We start from the raw sequence: 27037 nt of genomic DNA, 5'->3' as shown, positions 1-27037 counted from the left end.
TCATTTCATAAGTCGAAATTCATCACAAATCTCAAAACGAAGGAATTGGACGACTATAACAAAGAAATTACAGAACGGAACGAAAAGCATCAAATGAATCTGTGACGTTATCAAAGATAAATTTATGTAACCTTCAAAAGTCAACACGAAACGCAGGTAAGAAAAATTCTTAGAGATATATAGACTTTGAAAAGATCATCAATTTCTTTGCATTCAGGAAAATCAGAAATTCGTTCACTTTTAAGAAAAACAAGTAAATTTAAAAATGAAAAACAAATGTTGTTAATGGATAAAAAACTTCTTGATCAAGAAATACAACAAATAAATCTGGAAAATGAAAAAAATGAATTGGAAAAACCAAGTCAAATGATAAAAAATAATAAATTATTAGATGAATAAGTATTATATGTAATTTATATTTGCAAATTGAATTGTATTCCTTTATAGATTCTGTTTTTATATATGAATGTATAATAAATTAATAGGAAACTATTTTTTCATAATGCAAAGAGATTTTTTTTTGTCCCTATATAATCTCGAATACTGGTGATAATAATAAAAAAATAAACCTATAGAAAACAATAATTACGTAAACCGATACAATCTTTTTAGCATAGATTTCATGCATAGATTTCTATATCACTTTTTTTCAACTTCAAAATAAAGTGCATTCCTATATGAATTTATTTAAATAAATGTTAAATCACTAAATAAATATCATTTTGAAACCATATTTGGCCATTTTTTTTGGCCAAAAATGAAATGAAAATGGTATAAAAAGTTATACTTGATTAATTGTTGGAAAAGTAGATTTTTTCATATATTTTAACTTTTTCTCAAAAATTTAGTAAAAATATTATCAAATAATAATTTACAAAATAAATATAACCAATTTACAATATTACTATATAGGAAATATTTCAAGATTCCTAAAAATGTATGGTCGAAATTAGATAACATCTAAAAAGATTGAACACTCAACATTTCATAATAACAATTTTTGTCATCTCCTTCCTATTACATTCTTAACTTAAAAATATTATTAACAAAAATATTGCTAGATTTGAAGTTGAGGATCTCTCAAAAAATATTTTTATATTGAGAGGCATTTTTTTTACATGTAATTTTTGTCACTTTTAATCGATTGTAAAAGTGCTTTAAATTTTGGAAAAATTTCATTTGACGAAATAATGACCCAATTTAACTTTGCTATCAAGAAAATGCTTTAAAAAGAAAATAAAATTTTCGAAATATCAAAATTTAATATTTATGCGTTATTCTTTAAATCATGAAAATTTTATTTTTTAAACGCCTTCTAACTAATTACATAAAGCTAATAAAAATTTTAGGCTGAAGATGAGATATTTTTCAATATGATTTATATGTTCGTAGAAAAGACCGTTAATTTGACATTTTTCTGGAGGTTTGTGTATGAATTTAACGTCTTAATAAACGTGTTTGTATAACTTTTTGAGAATCTTGACGATCAAAATATACTTTTTCAATTTGCACGTGCAAGCATGTCACGTTCAATTGATACTAATTCTCAAGAAGCCCAACAGATTGTTGAAAAGTCTATCAAATTGTTGAACACGATGGTAGATCAAATATTTCCATTTGTTTTGAAGGAAATTAAAACTGTTGATCAATTACAAGATGGTAATATCAAGTCAAATATAATTCTTGTAACTAACTCATGTCCCGGAAGAGATTTTGAGTTCGAACTTGTTCTTAACTCATCAAATGCTCTTATTCAGCATAAGCAACTCAACTAAAGGCTTTTTGGCCTTATTTTTTTTTCCTTTGAGTTTTCTTTTAATTTTTATTCTAAAAAAATCACACACTGTAAGAAATGGTGTAAATCAAACATGTAGAACATCAATTAAAATCAATTTTTCAGTGGAAAAAATTCCTCTAGTTCAAATTTAAGTTATTTTCTTCATTTGTCAAAACATATTTTTTTTTAATAAAAAACTCTTCTACGTTCAACGTTATTCACATTCACATTGTGTAATATTTTTATAATTCTTTTGGATTTCTTCTTAATGTTTGAAATGGATCAATTTTTTGAATGTTTCAGATATCTTTAGAAGAAAACAAATATTGTTGTTCTGTTATTACAATAAAAAGAATTCATTTTAGAAATCAAAAATCATCAAAATGGATAAAAAAAATGATGAAATTGATATAAATGTAAGACATTTTTAACTTATTTATCATGTTTAATAATTTTATTTAGTGGATTTTTGTTAATAAAATATTTTATTCTTTTTCTTTTCATTTACATTTAATTTTCTTGAGATTCTATTCTTTAAGATGCTTAATTTTTTTATTTTTCTTATTCATAAAAACTTTTTTGACATATTTAATTCCAAAACATGTTCTATTAATTTTCTTTTCATTAGTTGTAATTTCCTTTTCTCTTTTGAGTTATTCTTTATACTCTATTATTTACTAGGGCTTTTCATTTGGGACAAAAAAGAAACATTTTGGGGCAATAAATGGTCTTTTTAAATCATTAGTGAAATCTTGAGAAAAAAACTTTAAAGGTGATTTTTCTTATTTGATTTACAGTGACTGTCACTTTTGAATAACTTATGTTTTAAAATGTTAATATCTCGTCTAAAATAGGATATTTTTTAGAAGCATTTAAACGTAAAGCATAACATTATTTTGCAACAACATATTTGGATATAGAACATATGTTTATAAATAAAAAAATTGCTCCACTTAAAAAAATGACATTTTATTGAGAAAATTTTGTTGTTATATCAAGTGGACTTAACTTAAGTCATCTTAGTGCTAGTTTATTAAAAGTGTATTAGTGTTGATACGCCTTCTGCAAATTGTTTTATCATTTGAAAAAATTGGAATTAAAAAACAGAGAATTTATAAAGTTCATTTATTGAGATTGACTAAAAAATAAATATTTCAGCTTATTTTATTTTGTGAAATTTCACTTTTGGCATTAATATCAATTTCTTTTTGTTCAATAATTTTAACGGTTTCAAAATGCCCATTTTCAGATGCTATCATAAGTGCTGTTTGAAATAATTAAAATAAATTCCAAATATTTAAAATAATTAGAAAATTATTTAAAGAAATATCAAATAAAACAAATAAATAGTTTTTGCATTAATATCAACTTCTTTTTGTTCAAGAAGGATTTGAACAATTTCAATATGACCATTTTCAGATGCATACATAATAGCTGTTTTAAATAATTAAAATAAATTCCAAATATTTAAAATAATTAGAAAATTATTAAAATAAATTTTAAATAAAATAATTAAATATCTTTTGCATTAATATCAATTTCTTTTTGTTCAAGAAGGATTGTAACAATTTCAATATTTCCTGATTTACATGAGTATATTAATGCCTTTTTTGAAATCTGATTTTTTTGAATTAAATCATTAATTAAGAAAGTATTCCCATTTTCTGATATTTGATTAATGATATCTTTATTTATTTTCATTCCTTCTTTTTCTAAAAATTTAATAATTATTATGTTGTTTAATAAATTGAATTCCTAATTCAGTTAAATCTTTTGTTTCAATAATTTTTTTATCATAAAAATAATAAAAAATATCATTTCGATGAAATTTAATTGCTGTTTCAAATACTTCTTCAAATAATGAATTATTTTGTTCACATAAATGAATAATTTCTAAATTTCCTCCTGCAATTGCATATTTTAATGTATTTTTTACATTTGCTCCAAGAAAAAAAAAATTAAAAAATGACATTTTTCAATACGCGTTGAAAATTATCTTCACGCGCCAGAATTCACTAAATCGGTTTACGGCTATACACAATTCAAGAAAATGAAAATACCCAGCACAAAACATACGAATCATCTTCTTTTCTTATTTTTTATTTCACTATGAGCTAATAAAGAAAATTTCATTTGATTTAAAATAGGTAAAATCAATAAGAAAACTTCGAAATGTCGTTGAAGCTCACGGGGTGCCCCCAATGTTGCAAGCAACTTTTTCAGTTCTTAATTCAGAATTCTGTGCGCACTCAAAAACCCACCAATGACTAAAAAGGACCGTAAAACCTTTAAACCAGGCCGCATTATCCAAGGATTCGAGATAATAGAGTTGGTTGGACAAGGTGGATTTGGCGATATTTATTACGTTGAAAAAATCGACGAACAAGGATCTAAATATGCAATGAAAGTTGAATACAAAGGCAGTAAGAAACAAGCACTCGAAAGAGAAAACGAATTTTTCCAGAATTTAAATAATTTACCATATTTTCCAAAGTATATCAAATATCAAGAAACCAAACGACTCCGTTTCTTAGTCATGGAGTTACTAGGACCATCTATTACAGATGTACGAAAAGTTCTTATTGGCGAGCGTTATTCTATTTCATCAACATTACGTCTGGGAATAGAAATGCTTCGAGCAATTCGTGGATTTCATTCGTTAGGATTTCTCCATCGCGATTTTAAGCCATCACAAGTACTTATTCGAGCATCACGTGCATATCCTATTGCACTTATTGATTTTGGATTAAGTCGTCGATACCTCGACCAAAACACACAGAATTACATCGAACCCCGAGTTCAACCAGGCTTTGTTGGAACGGGTAAGTATGCCTCACTTAATGCGCATAAAGGGAAAGAACTTGGTCGCCGAGATGATTTATTTTGCTGGTTTTATTCACTTGTTGAAATAGGCTGTGGAAAGTTACCATGGCCATCAGTACGTAACAAAACGCAGATATATGAAATTAAGAAAGACGTTGACATTGTTAAATATTGTAATGATAACCAACTACCACCACAATTTGGTACAATATATAACATAATACAGTCGTATAAACTTAGGGATGAACCTGATTATGATTTGATCATTTCATACCTTGTTGATGCGATGAAAAAGACAAACAGTAAATGGACAGATAAATATGAATGGGAAAACTTGCCGCCAAAACTATTAAAAACAATATCAGCAATTCCATTAAAGTCCAAAAATCCAAATGATGCGCCAATTATTCCGAAGAACCTTAAGAGAATTGGTTATGAGACAAAAGAAGATAAGAAAATACCAGAAAACGAAGCAGACGCTGGGTGTGCTGGTTGTTTGATCTATTAAGTTGTCAAAAAGTTGTCTTACTTTCAATACAACGATAAAATTGCTGTCAAAAATTGAACTGTACATCGTAGCTTCAGAATTTTGAAATCAGTGATCGTGCTATCATTCAATTTAAACAGAAATAATTTCCATGATAAATGATCTGTTTTATGATAGATGCTTTAAAGTAGAGAACAATAAAATCTAGAGAATAAATAATATCAACTATCGAAAAATATAAAAAAAGTGTTTTTATGAAGCAATTTTGATCTAATATCATATTTCCTTGAGGTTACTTCCATGAATTCATGTCATTTCCTTGTAAAATTTATTTGGATGAAACCATATTTATACTTTAGAGAATAAATTTATAATAAAATTTAAGGTTTTGTTTTAATTCAAAATTTATACATTTTTATTATAATCTGAAAATAAAAAAAATGATTTTCGAAAAAAAAATTTCAAATCAAAAATATAGTCAATAGAAATTATAGGAAATTTTTTGTGGAGTTGAATGATATCATTATAATCAAATAATATTAAATATTGGCTGATATCTATTTATAATTAATTAAATTAATCATTTTTAAGATTTTTTATTTAATTATATTTAATTTTTAGTGAGATATTTTTATTTTAGAATCAAGTGTGTTCAGAACCACTTTTTCGAACGTTAATTTGCACTTTTTGTTCAGATGGATATTGAAACTCTTCAAGCACAATTACAATCTGCTCAATCCGAGATTTCACAAAAAGAGCAAAAAATTGCAAAGCTCAAGGGATTACTCACACGTTCAATGAGGTCTGATAAACGTCGTGAACAAGAAATTGAAACTCTTCATATTGATTTAGCAGACAGAGAAAAAAATGTAAATTCTCTTACCGAAGAGCTAGAAAGTAATCGCGCATTTTCTCAAAAGCAAACAGAGAGAATTGCCAAGCTAGAAGAAGAACTTGCTGATTTAACAAATCGTTTGCACTCGGGAATTGGAAGTGAAGCAACGCAGAGGCACAATGAACGTATGAAGAAGATGCTTGAGAAGTCAAATATGTTATATGCAGAACTCCAAGAAAAGTATCAAAAATTGTCCATCAAATATGAAGAAGAGAAAGCCAAAAACTGCCGAGTTTCAAATCCCCAAAAAGCCATTATTTTATCTAACGCCGAAGTTTTTATTTTAAATGATGATGGAACTTATACAATCAGTAAGAAAAATGATAAATATCCACCATCAGTCACTGTATATGATTTCCGTAATGACAGGAAGGCAAAAGAACAGAAAAAGGAACAAAATGACCAAAATATTCTCAAAGCATATTTGAAAAGGATTCTTCTGGAGTTTTTTATATGCGATACTTCAACGCAAACAAACTTGATTTCTGTGATTCTCCAGCTTCTGGAATGCTCTCCTGAGCAAATATCTGCTGCTCAAAGAAGTTTTGCTGAGGGAAGGCAAATCATCTCCAAGGCCCCGACAATGTTTGGAAGCAAATGAATATATTTCTATGTTATATATAATAAAAGTGGTTTTAATGATCAAAAATTCTGAATTATATTGGTGTTATATCATATTTATGCAATCAAATACATCAGCAAAACGATTAGGCAAATGTATGCTTTAATATTTTATAAATTTTTTTTTATTATGTATTACAAAATGCAAACAAAAATTTGAAAGTTTGAACTTTAAAAGGGAAATATAATAAAAATACATGTAATGAAATTTCCATTTTGATTTATAAAAAATGAGAATAGAAATATTCATTTTTGAATCCAATTTGAGCTGGGATCGAAGTGATGCAAATGAATTTCTAATGAAAATGATACATCAAGCATTGTTTGAATTGATTATGATCGTTTCGTTTAATTTTCAGATTATGTCAAAAGGTTCGATTCCTATGAGAATTACAATATAAAACTGCTTAAAGTACTTTTTGAAGACTAAATCCAATTATGGCGAAGTTTTCTTATTTGCGCAAATAAGACAATGCAACAAAATCCGCTCAAAATAAACTCTCATCATATACAACGACCTCAGATTATTTCTCAAGTGAATTTTCAAGAGACATATAATAAACAAAGAATATATCTCAAAAACTCCAAAATTATACAAAAACCATCAATAACGCCACTTAAAAATTATCCAGAAGAAACACAGCAAGAAATTTTTACAGGAAACACACATATTTTACAAACACAAATTTTGCCGCCAAATCAATGCCAAAATGCACAATTACAGCAAAGAATGTACCAAGGAGAATGTCATTTTATACAAAGTCCACTGGTTATTACACAACAACCATATATTAACACGACGGTCCAATATTCAGAAACAGAAGAATTAGAGAGCATTATTGGATACACATTCACAGACAAAAGTCACCTCTTGCGTGCGTTGACTTCTAGATCATTTGATCAAAAATCAAATTATGAGATTTATGAATTTTTCGGAGATTCAATTCTAGGTCTCATAGCGACTGAATTTGTGGTATATAATTTCCCGAGTCTCAAAGAATCAGAGTTAGCAAACTTACAACAGCATTTAGTACAAAATTCAACATTATCACAATTTTCACGCTGGATGAACCTCAAAAGATTTATAAGACACGCAAATATCAATGAGCTTGGTGAAGCGTCTAAAGTGTGGGCAGATATTTTCGAAGCACTTGTTGCAGCAATTTATCTCGATGGCGGTTATAATGCATCAAAAAATTTTGTTTTAAGGTTCTTTAGTATGTATCTTGATGCTTTGGATGAAAATAAGCTCAAGGAAATTTTTCAATGAATAATTTGAATTTATTTTGCGAAATAAAAATTATAAAAAATCGTTTTATTTTTGTAAAAATAAATTGTTTCTCTTGTTTTGTAATGTTAACTGGAGTCTAATTTTATCATTCACAAAAATTTCTCTTCCAATAAAAGCACAGACAGAAATATGGCAGTTTTTGCATTTCAGATGTTTACTTCCATATAACCAAATATTTATTAAGAGAAACAACAAAAAAACGACGATAACAATGTATTATTAATCTAAAAATAAACAATTAACATTTAGATTGCGAAATTAAATATGATTAGATGAAAATGTTCATCAACACATGTATTTAAATGTTCTATCTAAAACAATATTTTGATAATAAAAAAAATTATTTATTCATTAAATTTGGATAGAATTTAATATTGTTTTTATTAGGAAAATATTTGGAATATATAATTAAATATATTTGATACCAATCGATTGTGATCGCAAAGGACGTCCTTTTTTAAAAATAAATATTAGGATTTTCATTGAATTCATCTGCATGATCTCCTTCATTGAGTTCATTCTCTTCAGTTTTGTTCATTTCTTCTTCCCTATGTCTTCTTACAATAAAAACAGATATAATTATAATTATGATAAGAACTACGATTACTGAAATGGTAATAACAACAATGATAATATATTTGGTTGTTGTATCATTTTTATTTTCGTTTTCTTCTGTAACAGAAAAATCGGAATAATATGGAAAATAATTTGAATAAAATGTAACTGAATATTCATAATGAACAATCAAAGTTTCAATATATGTAAGCATTGAGTTTGTGTTTGTAATAGAAACTGTTAATAATAAATTCGACTTATATATAATTAATGACTCTGTAAATGATAAAATATATGATACTATAAATGATTGCGTTGAAGTTAGATAATAGGATGATTCAGAAAATGAATATAAGATAGAAAGTGAATTTGATTCATCATTTGTGTTTATATTTGTAAATGTATTTGAATTAGTAAATGTATTTGGATCAGTAAATGTATTTGAATTAGTAAATGTATTTGAATTAGTAAATGTATTTGAATTAGTAAATGTATTTGGATCAGTAAATGAATTAGTTGATGGAAGGCATTCATCAACGATTGTTCCTTTTACTACAGTAAGATTACAAAATTTATCACTTTGATATGAATTCGATGTCATAACAGTAGCATTTATATTATTAGGAAAAATATTTGCATTAGGATCTGTTTCTCCATAATAAAATATACAATGAATTGATTTACAACCATAAAATGCATTTTCTCCAAATGTTTGAACTGATTTTGGAATTTCGATGCGTGTTGAATGAGTACATGAATAAAATGCATAACTTCCAATTGTTGTTACTGAATCAGGAATTATAATATTAGTTAAATGTGTACATGAATAAAATGCATAACTTCCAATTGTTGTTACTGAATCAGGAATTATAATATTAGTTAAATGTGTACATGAATAAAATGATTTGTTCCCAATTATTTGAACTGTATTTGATATTCGAAATATTTTCTTTTCAATTCCTGATGAATAGCAAATAAGTTTTGTTTGATTCTTGTTGTATAAAACACCATCAGCATCGGAACAATAATTTTCATTTCCAGTATTAACTTTAATAAATTGAAGTTTATAACAGTAATTAAATGCATCTACTCCAATTACTGTAACTGATGCTGGTATTGTAATATTTTTCAAGCTCGTGCATAGGTAAAATGAAGAGTTTCCAATTGTGGTGATATTTTCTCCAATGATAATAGATTCTAAATTATAGCATGAAAAAAATGCATATTGACCAATTATTGTAACTGAACCTGAAATTATCATTTTTTTTAAAAATCTACATGAATCAAATGCTTGATCTCCAATTATTTTAACTGTACTTAATATTTGAAATGCATCTTTTTCAATTCCTGATGGACAGCAAATGAGTTTTGTTTGATTTATGTTGTATAAAACACCATCGGTATCCGAACTATAATTTTTATTATCTTTCATAATTTCAATAAATCGAAGGCTACAACAATATAAAAATATATTTCCTCCAATTTCTACAACTGATGCTGGAATTGTGATATTTGGTAAACTAGTACATTGCAAAAAAGCATATTTCCCAATTTTTATAACTGTTTCACTAATATTAATATTAATTAAAATGTTACATTCAGCGAAAGCATAAGCTGGAATTTCAGTGATTCCATTTTTAATAATTATATATTGAGCATATTTTTTAGTTGAATTATTGAAATCACTTTCGTTAGCAATGATAAATGGTTCTGAATTAGAAATATGTATTAAATATATAAAAAAATTTAATAATATCATAAATCACAATAAAAAATGTGAAACTTTATGATATTATATGATTTTATATATTCGAAAACTGGGAAAGAACAAGAAATAACCATAAAAATAGACAAAAATATTAATGATAACAACATGTCTCAAAACACACAATGTATATAATCAAAAAGTAATAATTAGATAAATTCTGATTTCTCCATGGGAACTTACTTAGACAAAATTAGAATTTTGTATTATCCTTTATCTAAATCATTGATCCTTAGAGATATTTAACCAAGCATAACATATATTTCTTGCATTAATCTTATTAAAAGGAAATAATGAATTCATTTTAATTGGGCATAATTTTTCCATAAAATAATATCATTTGTTATCTTCATCGATATCTGTATAATTACACAATTATATAGTATTCAACATATTTTAGTTTTTATTCTGATTTCTTTTACAGTCTTCAATCAGAATGTACAAATTACTATTAAAAATCAAACAAATATTTTCCTTATTATCTTGTTGTTTGTGCAATACTTCTTGTTATATTTATTGTTCAAGAATGAGACAAAAATAAAAATAAATGTTAAAACAAATGCGAACACTACTGAAAGGATTTCAGTTATTAGCCAAATACCAAATATAGATGAAGACACATTCTTCTACTATTTTAAATAAGATCAAAGATAATAATATCATTCATAAACGAATTTTAAATATTTAAATATGTAATTTTTTTTTTTTTATTAAATTATGATAAGATCTTCTTCTGAGTTTGTGATATCCAATGGGATAACGCTTGCCAACAAAACAGGTGAGTTAACAGTTTCTCTCAAATAGTCTTTGCATATGTCGTCGCATTCTGCCTTGTCGCCTGCCTTCACTATCAAGACCTTTGTTTGAATTTCTTTCAACGAAACGGCAAAGCAAATCAAACATTGGAACAACTTATCCTTTTTCTTTTGGAAATTACTTCTTCCTACGTTCAGGCCAATTTTTTCTGTTTTTATTGCAGCGATTAAACTTCCCAACACCAATGATTTGTCGTTATTAAAACGTAAATCAAATCTTCCGACGGGTGTTATGAATTTATAGAACATATTCTTTTGGTACGTCCATAACAAAGGAATTGGGATATTGATAAAATTATCAGATTTCTCATTTGGCATTAAGATCAAATAATTTCTTGTAAATATTACAGTTACTTTTTGCTTGTTATTAAATGGTAATGAACGTGGGAAATTATATGAATTGTCATTAAATATTCGCTTAAATATGTTATTAAATTGTGATTGAAATATATAACTTAAATGTGAATGAATTCCATTAATTCGTGCATTACCAATATATATTATTCCATCATTTATTTGTGGTAATAATTGTTGTGGTAATTCTAAGAATTGAATAATATGTTTATTAACTTCAGGACTTAATTGATTAAATGTGTTTAATGCTAATGTTTCTTGTTTTTCGATATTTTCTTTTATCATTTTCATCATTTTAATGTCATCAATGGATTCAATTAAATGTTTATATAATTCTTTTATATAAAATGAAACATTAATTACCCATAAAAGTGGATAAAACATCATTAATAAGTTTAATGCAATAACAATTTTAGGAGAATTATCAAATTTATTATGTAAATAAAATTCTTTACCTATAGTATTATCCACAATTTTATTAAAATCGGTTTTAAGTTTATTTATATATTTTGTTATATCAATTGTGTTAAATATTTGTAAGAAATGATGTAACGAAGTTGAAAAATCATAATTAACTTTAGCTAAAGTAGTTTGGATATATATAATCCGATGTGCAAAATTATTAATTTCTTCAAATGAATAGTTTTTATATGAATTACAAAATATTTGTAACTCTGTGATTGATTGAACTCGATTATTTATTAAGTTTATTAATCCTTTTATTAATAATTCACGTTTCCAATATTGAAACAAAAATAATTTACAAGTTGGATCTGTCGCTAATAAATATGGCTGATTCGAATCTTTAATTTCATTTAATTTATTATCATTTGTTAATAATGTTTTAATCACTTCAAAATTGTTCATTTTAGCCGCATAATGTAATGGCATTAATGATTGATGATTAGTAACTCTAACGTTAGCATTTTTAGATAACAAATATTTGATTATTTCAATGCCAGATGTAATAGTTGCACAATGTAATGGTGTCATTCCATTTTTATCAGTCGAATTAATTGGATAATTTAAATCAATTAATTTCTGTAATTCATCGAAATTATTATTTGTAATTAATTCATTTAATTTGTTTTTAACGCCCATCGAATGTAATAAGTCCATACATTCAAAATGTTTATTTTCTAATGCATAATCTAATGGAGTTTTACTAAAGTTATCTTTAGCATTTAATGATTTTCTATTTTCGATATTTAAACATTGTAAAAAGAATTTTAATATTTCGACTGCACCATTTTTACAGATAGTATGAAATGGGTTTTGTCCATCTTTATTCACTTCTGTTAAAGTAAAATCAGTTGCTTTATAAAATCGTTTTGCCATTGATAACATTGAATCATTTGATAAGAAATGAAATATTGTATTATCGTAATTATCTTTATGATTTAACTTGCCCATTTCTTTTGATAATACATCACAAGCTTTAGCATTACTTGTGATGACTGAATAATGAATTGGTATTCTTCCTAATGAATCTTTCTCTTCAATTAATTCTCTTAAACTTTTTATCGAGACTTCAATGCCTTCATTACCTATAGCTTCCATATGTAATATATTAGTATTTGATACTTCATAATCACCAAAGTTCCTCATTTTAATTAATACATTTTCGATTTCAGGAGTAATTAAATTAATTGTTGGAGTAATAAATGTTTGATTCGATAATTTGTTTATCTTTTTAGGCAATTTATGTCTTTTGATTAATTCAATGACTTTTTGGAAGTTAATTGTATAACGTTGAAGTGGTGTATTAGGTGTAGGTAATAATAAATTAGTAATTCCAAACGCATAATCAACAACAAATGGCGTTAAACCACATTCACATTTAGAATCATTATCAAGCTTTCGTAATTCAGGTATAATTTGATTATTACCTGAAAGAATTAAATACATTAAAGGTGTTAATCCTAAATTATCTTTTTCATTTAAGTCTAACTTATATAATTTAATTATGTCCTTAATAAAATCAAATTGATTAGTTGCACATGCATAATGTAATGCTGTGGCACCATTAGGATCTTTAATGTTTACATCTGGATGACATAAATTTAAAAATTTATGTGCAACATCTAAAAGATTTCGTTTAATTAGTCGTATCAATATCGTATCACCATCATCAGCAACTTTCGTTGGTGATATTTTGGATTTAATGAGTTCTAGTGCAAACTCTTTTTTGCCTAAATCAGCAGCTAAAAATAACGCGTTTGTGTTTTGTTCTTCTGATGTAAACTCACTTATCGTCGTTATCGTTTGGACAGAATTCGACTCAAGCGAAAGTTCTAATGGCGATAACCCACTAGAATCTACAACAGTTAATGATGCACCAGATTGTATTAGGTAATGACAAATGTCATAATAACCTTTTGATGCTGCAATATGTAATGGAGAATAATTATTTCGTCCAGATTGAATATCAATTTTGTCTTTAAATGGCGAAAATGGTGACTCTACAAGATAAGTGATGGCTAAAAGATCTCGTTTTGAAACAGCGGAATGTAATGACGGTAATGCATCAAACGTTTCTAAAAGCGCAGCTATCTCTTTTTGATTAGCTAGCAAAGCAAGATCATATGATGAAACAAATCTTAGCCGACGGTGATTAAAAAATGGAATTGTAGATTCAGCGCCTAAAATTAAATCATCAACTGAATTGATCTTGTTCTCTAATAAAAATCTAACGGCTTCAACCTGGCCATAATAAATAGCAAAATGAAGTGGAGTCCATCCATTAGCTGATTTAGATGTAAGTAATGTATTAGATTTTTGATATATAGCCAAAAGCTCGACATTACCAAGTTGAGCTGCAATGTGTGCTGGCGTTATTTTATTAATATTTTGGAAATGATGTTGAGGAAATTGTTCAATCATGAAAGAACTAACTTTTAAAGATGATGAAATTGCAGCATAATGTAAAATTGTGTTACCATCAAAATCAGCAAGTAGTAATGATTCTTTTCCTGTTGCAGCAACTAAATCTTTTAATGGTTCAATTTGATCTTCTGACCCCCAAAGATGAACTGCAGATGCACCATTGTGAGGTAGTAGCTTTATGTTTTTTATTTTGAATACATTGATTCTGCTTTGATCCATAATTTCCCAAAACTACTGTAATTGCTTTTGAATTCATTGTAGTAAAGTTGACAATTTTTCAGAAGATAAAACCGGCAAACGGTGTTAACCACTTCACAATTTTGCGTGCTACAGGAAAAAACGACATTTATTTACTCTCAATTTAAACTCATTTGAATTAAAATAATTATTGGCAATTCTTTATTCCCACACAATCATCTTACGATAATTAAATTGAATATCCTAACAAAAAGTGTTTTTAAAAAGATGGATTTCTGAGTTCTGTACGATCAAGAAGAATTCATTTTAATTAGAAAAGAAAAGTTCAGGTTTTTGGGTTGCCATCGTTAATTTTTGAATATAAATAACTGCTTCTTGGAATAAATTGTTTTATCGTGGTCAATTTGACTGAATTTTGTAATTCTTGCTTTTAAGCCTGCGGTGTCATATTAACATTTCATGCTTACTCAATTGAATTTAAATTAAATTTAGTACTAAAAACTTATCCCATGTATTTAAAGCGAAAAATGCGAAAATCATTTGATGATACATTTTTTTTATGATGACGATGAATAAATGTATTATATTTATATCAAAATTCACAATAATTGCATTTCTTTATTGAAATGCATTATTTTGATGAATGACTTTATTCAATGATCAAAATATTTTCGATGTTTATTATAAAAAGTATATATTAACTTCATGGGAGTTTTTTTTAGCTTGCACGAAGACACTGTCAACCAACTTAATTTTTTATATATTTCTTTTTAATTTAGAATTATTTGACGTGTATTTAATACATCTCAGATTTTAGCATATAAGGACAGTAGACAAATTTTCATAAAGGTATAATAATTTACTGATATTTTTTTTGAATATATTCACTTTCCATTTAAATTCGTGTACGATACAATACACAAACGGTCATCTAAGCAAAGACTGGACATCCCTACTATCCACATCTAAACCAGGATACACAAGTATTGTTGAAAAAATGTTTAAAATATTTTTATTTTCTGTTTAATTTTGTGATTATTTTTTGTGAGTATCGCTCACTTGTAGAGGAACGAATCTTGATGGATTTGTAACCGCAAAATGAATTCAAAAAGTTATTTTTTCTTTGTTAAGAGCCTCCAATAATGAATAAATTGTTTCAAGAATTATCCTATTTATATAATAAATAAATTATAAAAAATTGCAAAGACGAATTTTTGAATTTTTGCACTGGTCCTTAGATATTGAAAATCTTGTATAACTTAAAAACAGAATGAAAACTAAAAAAAATTATATAAATTAATATTAACCATTATTAGTTCTATATATATATTTTGAATTTGAATTTCTGTTATTTATTCTAAAGCTCAAAAAATCATTTTGAAATTTTGGAGATCGCTAATAAAAAACTTAGATAACAAAATTTGGCTATAATAATTTTATTGAATATAATATATATATACTTATTTATTTATATTTCTTTAAATTTAGTTAAGTAAAAAATGAAAAAAAAAATTGATTTTCTGATTCGAAACGACCGTTTATTTGGTTGACACTAGTGATACTCCAAAAATGGGAATTTGCATTTTTCTTCATATTGAACATAAAGAAAACAAAATCATTGGTTGCGATAAGGATGGCAAACCTGTTTATGAAGATGGAGAGTGGAAATGTGCAGATGGATACATTGAAGATCCTTATAGTACTTCTGAAGAAAAAGAACTTGTTCTTGATTCCCCATACATTGGAAGGGACTATCATCTTTTTGCCATCCTTGCAAATGTTCGTAATGATTTCAATAATCTATGCATCAGTCCTCCACGAGGTCTTCCTAACGACATTTCAAATGAAGTTAGAAATGAGGCAATAAAGATGAACGACCCAACATTTCATAGTCATTCATATTTTACACTCAAAGAATTAATTGATTATCAAAAAAATGCCCCATCATTGAAGCAAGGGGGAATGATTAGTCCTCAAAGTCAAAAAGCATTAGATGAACGTGGCATTATTCCTGAATGTTATTGTTTTGGTACCAGTGATCCAACTTGGCAGTTTCGTGAGTGGGAAACCGAAAACAAAGTCCTTATTCCAATCATTGAAATTCTTAAAGAACGAGCAGACAAAGTCGGGTTAATTCCTAGTTGGGAATGGGATGAATCCCCAAAAAGTGCGTATGAAAAATCAGAAAAGATTAGAATAGTTTTTTGGTTTGACATTTAAATATCATGATTTCACATTAATTCGTAAAATTTCTCATTTTTTGTTTTTATTTTTTTATACGAACCAATAATTTTTCACATAACAATTCATATCAAACGGTTACTAACAATTTTTGAATTAAATTCATTTACTTTTTTTAAAGATCTTTAATGATCATTCTTGAGTTTGAATCTGCGATTCTTAGGAACCTTCTCGAACGTAGCCTTATGCCACACGAAAAGCTTTCAGGCGAGTACCTATTTTGTGACTTTGATGGCGTTAAATTCCGTCTTCATGTTGATAAAAAGACTAATGACATTGAAGTCGATATGTACATTGCTTGTGCACAAGAACTTGATGAATATGGTGCACAAGAAGCCTATGAAAAATATTATGGAAAGTATAAGATTGAACCAAAAGCAAAAGGTGCAATCAAATATACCCATGCAATCAAATTTAACCTTACTCAAATGAACGAAAAGGAACAAAAGGACATGATCACTCTTGCCTCAAGAATGAAAGCATATGTTTTAGGCGCACCAATAATTTTTGTTGCCGAACAAGTTACCGCCAAATCCAACTTTGCACCATTTGAGATCCCATTCCGTAGGTCCACAATGGAAAGCTACTTTATCACGCCAACATCACAAGGGGCCGCCTGTACATTTTCAATTCGATTTAGTGATCCTGGCGATAAAATCATTGCCGGAGTCTTCTTCCAAGAACTTGCAGCAGCTCGTACACGTGTTAAGAATGCTCCTGTTGTTACATATTCCAATGATCCACCAGCTGATTTAGGGGCATTTGATCTTCCAACGAAAGACAAGAACATGTATGCCTATGTTACAATTAGTCTTCAAGCCGCACAACTTTCAGATCGTAAGAGAGAAGACATCTCATTCTATCTTCCAATGTTCCGTGATTATCTTCATTATCACATCAAATGTGCTAAAGCCTTCATGCACCAAAAGATGCGAGCTAGGACCACCATGATGCTCAAAATCCTCGACGCTGCCAAGCCAGAGCCCAAGCAAAAGGTTCGCCGTACGATCACTGGAAGAATCATGAAGTAAATTAAACGTCTTCTAATTCTTATTTTCAAGTAATTGAATATTTTACAACAATTAAATTATTGAGTGTTGACCGTTAACTCAAAAAATGGAACTGTTATCTACGGAAGGAACGCCAGTCGATATACCGCTCTTTGACGAAATTGTTCAGCGCCTTTATTATCAAGCTGGGACCCCGGTAGGAATAGAAGCACATGAAGCATTATTGAAATTTAAACAAAGATCTGACGCTTGGATCGTTTCCCAACAAATAATTTCGTTATCACAGAGTATGCAATCAAGGTTTGTCGCATTGGAGATATTTTATGATGGCGCTCAAAAGTATTGGTCAAGTCTCCCTGACGAACAAAAGCAATATTTCAAGAAATTCTATTTCGAACTTATATTCAGATGGAGTAATGAAATGGCTCCCCCACAACTTCTTTCCGCAGCTAATCAAGTTTTAATAATTATTTTGAAAAATGAATGGCCGATGAACTGGCCGAGCTTTATGCATGATTTTCTTCAAACCTGTAAAACCACTCGAAGTAGTGCACTTAACGGCCTATCAATTCTCTCAATATTGTCAGAAGAAATTCATGAATATACAGACGAAATGATCACAAGTAATCGACAAAGTGAACTATCGCGCGCACTTGACAATGACTTTACATTAATATTTTCATTTATTGAAGAATTACTGAAACAAGATTCAGATATTGAATTAATGAAACAAACGTTGGTAACATTATCACACTACTTACGATGGATTAATCTCGACCTTGTCATCCAATCGCCATTATGTCGTCATATGGTTGTAAATCTATTTCCAAATCCAAATTTCCGATTTGAAGTTCTTTTATGCTTCGAATCAATTGGCCAATATTCGACAGCAGAAAAGAACATGTACCAAATCTTCGAAATTTTGGTTGGTATGATTCAACGAACATTAGGTGAAAGTCATTTCATCACAGATGTATATCAAACAGAAGAATATGTTCGTCAATTGATATTAACGTTAGGGCATTTCTTAGTTCTGGATCATTCAGTTTTACTTTTGGGAATATTATCTGAATCTGCAGTCATTGCACTTTCATGGCTTGTCCAATTAACTATGGTCGCACAACCCGATTCCTTTAAGATAGCAGTCGAATATTGGCTCAGTCTTTCGAAGATATTTTTTCTTGAACAACATAAAGTCAAACCGCCGAATGAACTCATTTTTCAATTGCAGCGAATTTTCATTCAAAGGATGGCAAAACCGCCGGAATTTACGCCACTTTTGCAATATGACATTGAAGAAGCTCAACCAGATTTGTATGAAAACATGCGCTCGACACTTGTCTGCTTTTCGAACTTATCACGTGACAGTATGGAGCAATTGTTATATGAACATTTAAGGAATGCTCAAAATGTGAATGAAATATTACGAGCATCTTGGGCCATCGGAGCAATTTCAGGATCATTTCCACGTGACCGTGAGCAAGTCTTTGTGTACACGTGTTTAGATATTATCATTAAGTATATCGAATTACAAAGTAATGAACAATGTAAGGCATTAGTTTGCGGGTGTTATATGTTTGTTTGCTCAGTGTATCCACGTTTTCTGTTTAACAATTGGCCCATCCTTAAGCAACTTACAGACAAGATAGCATTTTTTCTCCAGATCAAATATCCGCCATTACAAGTGATGACAGTCAATATCTTCAAGACGTTGATCAGTCGCTGTTACAAACCATTACTACAACTCCATCCCGGACAACAAAAGTCATTTTTAAATGAATGGCTCGATAACATATCACTTATAGCATCCCAAATCCCAATGGAATCGGTTCCAGTGTTGTACGAGTCCATTGCTCTTCTAATTAAGTATCATCCGAATCTCTCAGATAAGCCCAAATTTATCTCTCAACTCTTAGTCATCCCTTTACAAAGTTGGGAGCGCTTTAAACAAGAACTTACACCTGATAATTGTTGTGAAGACAATATCTCCATGCAAGTTATGTTTCCGATACATATATTTTCAAAGATATTATTAATATCCGATTTTGCATATTTTCCCCAAATGATTGAAGTTGTTAAGCAGACCATTGATTTGTGTAACTTTTATACCTCTGAAATCCATCGATTTGAAGGGCATCCAAATTTAATCCGTACGAAAACGATATTACTTGAATTATTTGAATCATTTTTCGAAGCAAATCCACGATCAGATATTGTACCAAATATTATTACATCATTAATGAATGATTATAATCAATCAGATCCAAGATTTCGATATAGTCAAATCTTAGATTGTTTCACTACATTAATTCTGAAACTTGGAGATGATTCATCGATTTTTTTAAATGATTTGTTTGTTTCAATCATTCAGCCTACGTTTGATATGATCAAAGATAGTTTCGATAGTTATCCTGATATTCGATTATCACATTTCCGATTATTATCAGTCATTTTATCGAAAGTATTTTCATCATTACGTACATTCCAAAGTGATACATTTTCGATGTTATTAAATTGTTTGTTATGGGGCGTTTCTCATCCTGTTAATGAGATATCAACACTTGCATTTAATTGCGTATCGAATTTGATCTCTGATATTGACGTTAATCAAGATCAAGAATTCAAGCAAATATTTTATGATACATTTTTCATGCCAATTGTTTTCGAATTGTTCTCTGTAATGACTGACCGTGCACATAAATTCATTTTCTCACCAATAACTAGAACACTTCAGCATTTGTTTTTGTTAATTCATTCACATAAAGTGATTTTGTGTGGAAATCAAGACTCCGAAAACTTTTTAGCAAACGAATTAACTTTGAAGTTAATGGCTGTATACCCTCAACATGAAAAAGCTGAACTTTTGGAGTTCTCAAGATCATTGATTATGTACTCAACCAATTATGGACAGTTTAAGGAATCGCTAAGAAGCTTCTTGATTGGAATTAAGAAGGTCTCACCACACGATATAGAGCTATACAGTGAGGAACTGGCGCAAAGGGAAATGAACGAAATTTATGGACTGGCGGGGCCCGCAGAGCCAACAGAATACTTCGAAGGAGAGGAAACAATATCGGAATTTTAATGAAAATTGTAATAAAATATATTATTATTCGCATTATTGTGTAATATATTATTATTATTATGTTTTGATTCATGTAATGAAATATATTATTATTATTATGTTTTGATTAATGGAATGAAATATATTATTATTATTATGTTTTGATTAATGTAATGAAATATATTATTATTATTCGAATTATTGTGTAATGAAATATATTATTATTATTATTATGTTTTGATTAATGTAATGAAATATATTATTATTATTATGTTTTAATTAATGGAATGAAATATATTATTATTATTATGTTTTGATTAATGGAATGAAATATATTATTATTATTATGTTTTAATTAATGGAATGAAATATATTATTATTATTATGTTTTGATTAATGGAATGAAATATATTATTATTATTATGTTTTGATTAATGGAATGAAATATATTATTATTATTATGTTTTAATTAATGGAATGAAATATATTATTATTATTCGAATTATTGTGTAATGAAATATATTATTATTATTCGAATTATTGTGTAATGAAATATATTATTATTATTATGTTTTGATTAATGGCATGAAATATATTATTATTATTCGAATTATTTTGTAATGAAATATATTATTATTATTCGAATTATTTTGTAATGAAATATATTATTATTATTCGAATTATTGTGTAATGAAATATATTATTATTATTATGTTTTGATTAATGTAATGAAATATATTATTATTATTCGAATTATTTTGTAATGAAATATATTATTATTATTCGAATTATTTTGTAATGACATATTTTATTATTATTATTATGTTTTGATTAATGTAATGAAATATATTTTTCGCCTTAAATTGTTTTTTATTGTGAATTATAATTATAGTGAAGTGTATTATTATTCGCCTTAATAACTATTCGTATTAATTTTATTAATTGCAATTTGTTGCATGTCAATTCCATAGGAATTTTGTTGAAATATAGGGTGTTCCACCCCAACCGTAGTATCTCTTTATATAGGATAGTTACAACAATATTTGTCATATAAATAAAAACACTAAATTTAATGGGTTTTATTTTTTATTAAAAAATATTTTTTTGTCATGTCTATCATTAACTAATAGTCGATTTTTCTTCAATTGAATGCAAAAAAATGACGTTTAAAATTTTTACCCCACCATAATGGAGCTTGATCAAAAATCAATCACAATATATCTTGCGATGAAACGAATGTCAGCAAAAGCGATTCATATCAAAATGGAGACCATATTGGTAGAAAAATGTATTTCATACTCAACAGTCTGTAAATACCTCAGACAAAGAAGTTTTAGTCAAACAATGTCACCTAACATTAGTGAACCGATTTTCATTATTGACGATAATGTTGATTTAAAAATTTTGGAAATTTTAGATAAATTTCCATATGCTTCAGTAAGGCAAATAGCTAAGTTAACAGAGATTCCAAACACTACTGTATATAGGCACCTTGCTGAAATACTTGGATATGAAAATAAACTTTTAAAGTGGGTTCCGCATTTACTTACGGAAGATATTAAAAGACAAAGAGTCACTAAATCGATTCAATGTCTAAAGACATTAGAAATTGCAAAACATAACAGTTATAAATATTTTGTAACAGGTGACAAGTCCTGGTTTTATTATGATTATTATTATGTTCGACAATGGATACCACGAGGAACACCACGAGGTACAATAAGCAAAAGGACTATTACTCAAAAAAAAGTGATGTTGACGGTTTTTTGGAATCCCCACTAATTTAAAGTTATTGACTTTCTTTCAAAAAGTGAAACATTTAATTCACAATATTATGTAAAATATATTTTATCAAAACTTTCCAGAAAGAATGGTACAAACTTTAAAAAGGACACAAGAAAAATTGCTGTACATGCCGACAATGCAGAACCGCATACGTCGAGATTCACAACTTTATATATGGACTCCAACAAGCTCAAAAGGGCACCTCATCCCCCCTACTCCCCAGATATAGCTCCTTCAGACTTTTTTCTTTTCGGATATGTAAAAGGAAAAATGGAAGGATATCAATATGATAGTAGAGAGGAGGTTTAAGACAAAGTGACTTCAATATTATTAAATATACCGAAAGATGTATTGCAAAGCGTTTTTGACGAATGGGAAAAAAGACTTAAATAAGTTATTGAAACAAATGGAGAGTATATTTAATAAACATTTCATATTTATTAATAAATTTGAAAAAACTTTAAAAATTAGTGAGATACTACGGTTGGGGTGGAACACCCTATAAAGTATAATTCAGACTAATTTTATTTAAATGTGTTCTATCAAATCTGTTATGGGATTTCTGCATGCAGTTAGATTAAATATTGTTAGTAAACTAAGAGCAGAACTTAACATTTATGAACGTGAACCTCTGTGCAGTTTTACATCAATATTTTTAAATAATTATAGACGATTTTCAATAATATTACCGATTGAAGTAATTCTGTTTATAAAACTCTTTCGTGAAACCAATTTCAAGGCAAATTTGCATAATTATTCAACAATTTGTTATATTTCAAATATTATATTTTGGTATCCATTTCGTATCCATTAATTCGTAATGCAAAATATAATGAGGTTGGACAATTTTCAACTAATTGTTTGAAATAAAAGGTGTCAAAGAAATTTTGCGTGTGTAAAGTATTCAAAAATAAGTGGTTTATCGGGCAAAAGATGAATACAATAAATTTTCAGCAACTTGGCACTTACAAAGCAACAGAAGAAACCACACCGGAATTACAGGTGTTACCTCCAGTAGATTCCACTGACTCAAGTGACTTGGTTTTAAATATATCGACAAATATGCATTTGATATTTAATCCAGAACTTCAATACAAATGCAAAATGATATTAATTCACAATGTCTCAGATTTCCAAATCACAGGTCTTAACCTCATTGGTTGTATTTATATCCAAAATTCCGCCATAACTCTTCGAAATGTCCAAATCAAAGATTCTCCAGAAGCGTACTTACTCGACGTCTCAGAAAATTCCAATTGTCAAATAATCCAATCAACTTTTGGGCCATCCAAATTATTTGGTATTGGAATTCATGGAACACCAAACGAATTTTACACACGCGCTTCAAAGTGCCGTATTCAGTCATGCAAAATTTTCGGATGTAAAGAATCACTTTTGTCATGCTCAATGTTTGCAGATGTTGATGTAGAAGACACAACATTTACAGAAGGGAAATCCGAATTAATCTGTTTAATCGATTTTTCGATCATTTCGTTGAAAAAATGTATTATCGAAAAATCTGATTATTGCGGATTATTTGGATTCTTATCAAAGATACACATTAGCGAATGTATATTCCGTTTTCATAAAATCGGATGTATATCTTTACGGGATTCATTTGGTAATCGTATCGAAAATACCGAAATGAGTGATTCAGATACATCGATTTTACTTGATAATAGTTCACTATCTATTTATAAATCTCATATCACAAGGTCAAAAGGAAATGGAATTAATGCACAAATTAAAAGTAAAGTTGAAGTCGAAGATTGTATATTTGAAAATGCTGATTGGCCACTTTGCGCAATTTGTGATCAATCAAAGGGATTCGTCAAAAATTCAATATTTAAAGGTTCAGGTATGTCAGGGTTCATAGTTAGGACAGATTCTTCATTAGAAATTACTGGTTCCACAATCAAAAATTGCAGAATTTCAGCAGTTCGAATAAGCGATTCAAGGAGTGTCACTTTTGATAATTGTATTCTTTCAAATAGTGAATTCAGTCTTATAGATATCTGTGATGGTGGTTTTGGTGTATTTAAGAATTGCGTTTTATTAGGACAATCAAATAATGCTATTAATGTATATACAGGAGGATCGATTTCATGTTCAAATCTTGCAATGATTGGTCCATTTAAACATGTAGGATGGTTTCATCATGGTGGCGCTGGGCAACTTAAAGATATAATAATGTCAAACGTTGATAAGCGCATAAAGAAGAAAGACATTAATGACTTTGTTCAGCACATCAAACAAAATCAAAGTAACGATACAAAAGTGCCAATCATTGACACTTTTGACTTTGCTGAAAACAAAGGAAAAGTAACCAATAATCTTTTTGTGGTTGATACAAAATGGAATGTAATTGTTCAAAATACTTTTATTGATAATTTCGGGAAATATGAGTTAAATGCAAATGTTAATAATATGCGTGATCCCAATAAAAAATATCCATTGATTCCTGGAAAATGCTTTAAATGCGGAAAAGTAACACAGGGATTACATTTCTTTACTTGTGGACATTCAATTTATTGTAAAGAGTGTTTGGACTCATTCGGTGAAACACCGAAAACTTGCGATTTGTGTGATTTGCCTGTAGAAAGCGTTGTGAAAAGATTTGATTTTTCTGAAACAGATAATTTGTGTTGTTGCTGTTATACAAATGAAGTGGATTCGGTTATATTACCTTGTGGTCATACAATATGCAAAGAATGCTCTTCAAAATGGTTCCTGGAGAACAATGTGTGCCCATTTTGTAGGGAAACAAGCGTTCAGATAAGATGTTTTGTAACTTATGAATAGAAAATATAAAAATGTAAGTAAACATAAAAATACACACAAATAAATGAAACAAATTATGTAAATATATACAAAACAGGATTTTAATTTTTTCTCATAAAATTAATTTTAAATTAAAAACATCAATTCTTAGAAATTTAATTTTATTCTGAATATAAAATAACATATTAGGTAATATGTTTCTTACGTATGTAATACTTAATATTTATCAAATTATTTATATTTTTTCCATGACTTTTAGGAAACTTAATTAATTATTTAATCGTTTTTCATTCAAACATTTGAAAGCGGATAAAAACCGAAATTATTGAGATAAAACGGTTATTTCTGATCATCGATAGGGAAATTGAATAAGATATCTTATCGTTGAAGAAAGTCAGGTCACAAAACTTAATGATTTAATGAATGGTCATCAAGAGCCTTAATCAAATCATCTTGCGCGATTCATTGCCATCACTTAGTTGGGTGGCTTGAAGCGATGGAAGAAGAACAATTAAAAAAAAATAATTCTAATTTCAGTTTTAGCTTTATAACATCTAAATGACTATATTATTTATCAGTGCAACCCACAACATTTGCATTGGTACAAGGAAGAATTGTGACCAGAAAAATGTATATGCAATATCATCGAATTGACCCTTATTTACACAAAACAAAATGAATGGCGCAATATCTCTTGGCAGTGCATGAGTCAGGACAATCATTTTCGTGAGGTCCTTTTCCATTCCGCAAACCCAACACCAAAAGAGTGCTATGAATGACGGAACGAAATATGATGCAAACAAATACACGTACGTGTGCAATGTGTTTCCGCAACGCCATGAGAAGTTTTGAACAAAGACTCCAATGATAAACAGATATGAGGAAAATGACGCATTTTCTAGGTTTAGCACAAACTGCTCAAGGAATGGGGGCATTGTCAATCGGGTTGAGCTCCAAATGACGCCAATGAGTGTACATACATTAATTGGGGTTGCGAAATTCCAAAAAGTAGCCCACCCACGCGATACTTTTTGGGCTTCGGAATGTGAATTCGAGTCAGTCATTATGTGGAGATTGGCTTCATGTTCAACATTCATCTCTTCATCACTAATGTTGGAAAGTGGCTGACCATCGTTATGATCAATTCCATCCCCTCTTGGTTCAGAATCATCATCAGTGCTACTCTTATGATCAGTAACTTCAGATGTTGAGGTATCGCAATTGATAATGTTATATGTTAGAAAAACATGAATTGGTGTAAGAATTAAATGTTGAACAATGGATTGGAAAATTGGTACATATACGTAGTCTTGGCCAAATAAATAGTAAACGATGGCAGATCCGCAAGAAAGATTGTTGGGTGAACAGAGAGTGATACAACACTCAAGGAAGCATTTGTACTTATCACGAAGAGGTAAAATTAAGCAAAAAATACCAACTAAAATGTGAATTGTTATTTCAACTAAAATCTCATTGAGAAGAACAATATATGGGTACCTAGTTTTTTGGATGCCAACTTGGTGGAAATATAAACCTGGGAGAACAGCTATAATAAGTGTTTTAAAAAAATCATTGGCTTCTGTTAAGTTCATTTGCCTAAGGATAGAATAAATCCATCCAACGAGAGTCATTACAAATGGAGCGATTACATATTGTAAAGCAACGAGATAATCAATTGTCATTATGAGT

General features: G+C 28.5%; 7 protein-coding genes across 7 annotated transcripts; 6 read left to right on the top strand and 1 right to left on the bottom strand.

The window, feature by feature from the left end:
- Positions 1 to 4040: 4040 nt before the first annotated feature.
- Positions 4041 to 5108, top strand: GO595_004271 (CK1 family protein kinase; the record flags this gene model as incomplete). Its single annotated transcript, XM_067917384.1, has 1 exon — positions 4041 to 5108. One exon carries the CDS (start codon positions 4041 to 4043, stop codon positions 5106 to 5108), a length of 1068 nt encoding a protein of 355 aa, XP_067775395.1.
- Positions 5109 to 5782: 674 nt separating this feature from the next.
- GO595_004270 (viral A-type inclusion protein) lies at positions 5783 to 6583 on the top strand (the record flags this gene model as incomplete). Its single annotated transcript, XM_067917383.1, has 1 exon — positions 5783 to 6583. The coding sequence occupies one exon, from the start codon at positions 5783 to 5785 to the stop codon at positions 6581 to 6583; it is 801 nt and encodes a 266-aa protein (XP_067775394.1).
- A 9453-nt stretch (positions 6584 to 16036) lies between these two features.
- Positions 16037 to 16687, top strand: GO595_004269 (Uncharacterized protein; the record flags this gene model as incomplete). Its single annotated transcript, XM_067917382.1, has 1 exon — positions 16037 to 16687. One exon carries the CDS (start codon positions 16037 to 16039, stop codon positions 16685 to 16687), a length of 651 nt encoding a protein of 216 aa, XP_067775393.1.
- A 149-nt stretch (positions 16688 to 16836) lies between these two features.
- GO595_004268 (Actin-related protein 2/3 complex subunit 2) lies at positions 16837 to 17739 on the top strand (the record flags this gene model as incomplete). Its single annotated transcript, XM_067917381.1, has 1 exon — positions 16837 to 17739. The coding sequence occupies one exon, from the start codon at positions 16837 to 16839 to the stop codon at positions 17737 to 17739; it is 903 nt and encodes a 300-aa protein (XP_067775392.1).
- An 85-nt stretch (positions 17740 to 17824) lies between these two features.
- On the top strand, positions 17825 to 20803 carry GO595_004267 (nuclear export factor CRM1; the record flags this gene model as incomplete). Its single annotated transcript, XM_067917380.1, has 1 exon — positions 17825 to 20803. One exon carries the CDS (start codon positions 17825 to 17827, stop codon positions 20801 to 20803), a length of 2979 nt encoding a protein of 992 aa, XP_067775391.1.
- A 2697-nt stretch (positions 20804 to 23500) lies between these two features.
- Positions 23501 to 25369, top strand: GO595_004266 (right-handed parallel beta-helix repeat-containing protein; the record flags this gene model as incomplete). The annotated part of the gene is made up of 1 exon (XM_067917379.1): positions 23501 to 25369. One exon carries the CDS (start codon positions 23501 to 23503, stop codon positions 25367 to 25369), a length of 1869 nt encoding a protein of 622 aa, XP_067775390.1.
- Positions 25370 to 25902: 533 nt separating this feature from the next.
- Positions 25903 to 27030, bottom strand: GO595_004265 (Auxin Efflux Carrier family protein; the record flags this gene model as incomplete). Its single annotated transcript, XM_067917377.1, has 1 exon — positions 25903 to 27030. One exon carries the CDS (start codon positions 27028 to 27030, stop codon positions 25903 to 25905), a length of 1128 nt encoding a protein of 375 aa, XP_067775389.1.
- Positions 27031 to 27037: the final 7 nt, after the last annotated feature.

The sequence above is a fragment of the Histomonas meleagridis genome (genome assembly GCF_020186115.1).
Source record: "Histomonas meleagridis strain 2922-C6/04-10x chromosome Unknown contig_26, whole genome shotgun sequence".
In the NCBI taxonomy this organism is placed as follows: Eukaryota; Parabasalia; order Tritrichomonadida; family Dientamoebidae; genus Histomonas; species Histomonas meleagridis.
Note: the sequence above shows the minus strand (reverse complement) of the source record. Positions and strands in the feature narration are given on the sequence as shown.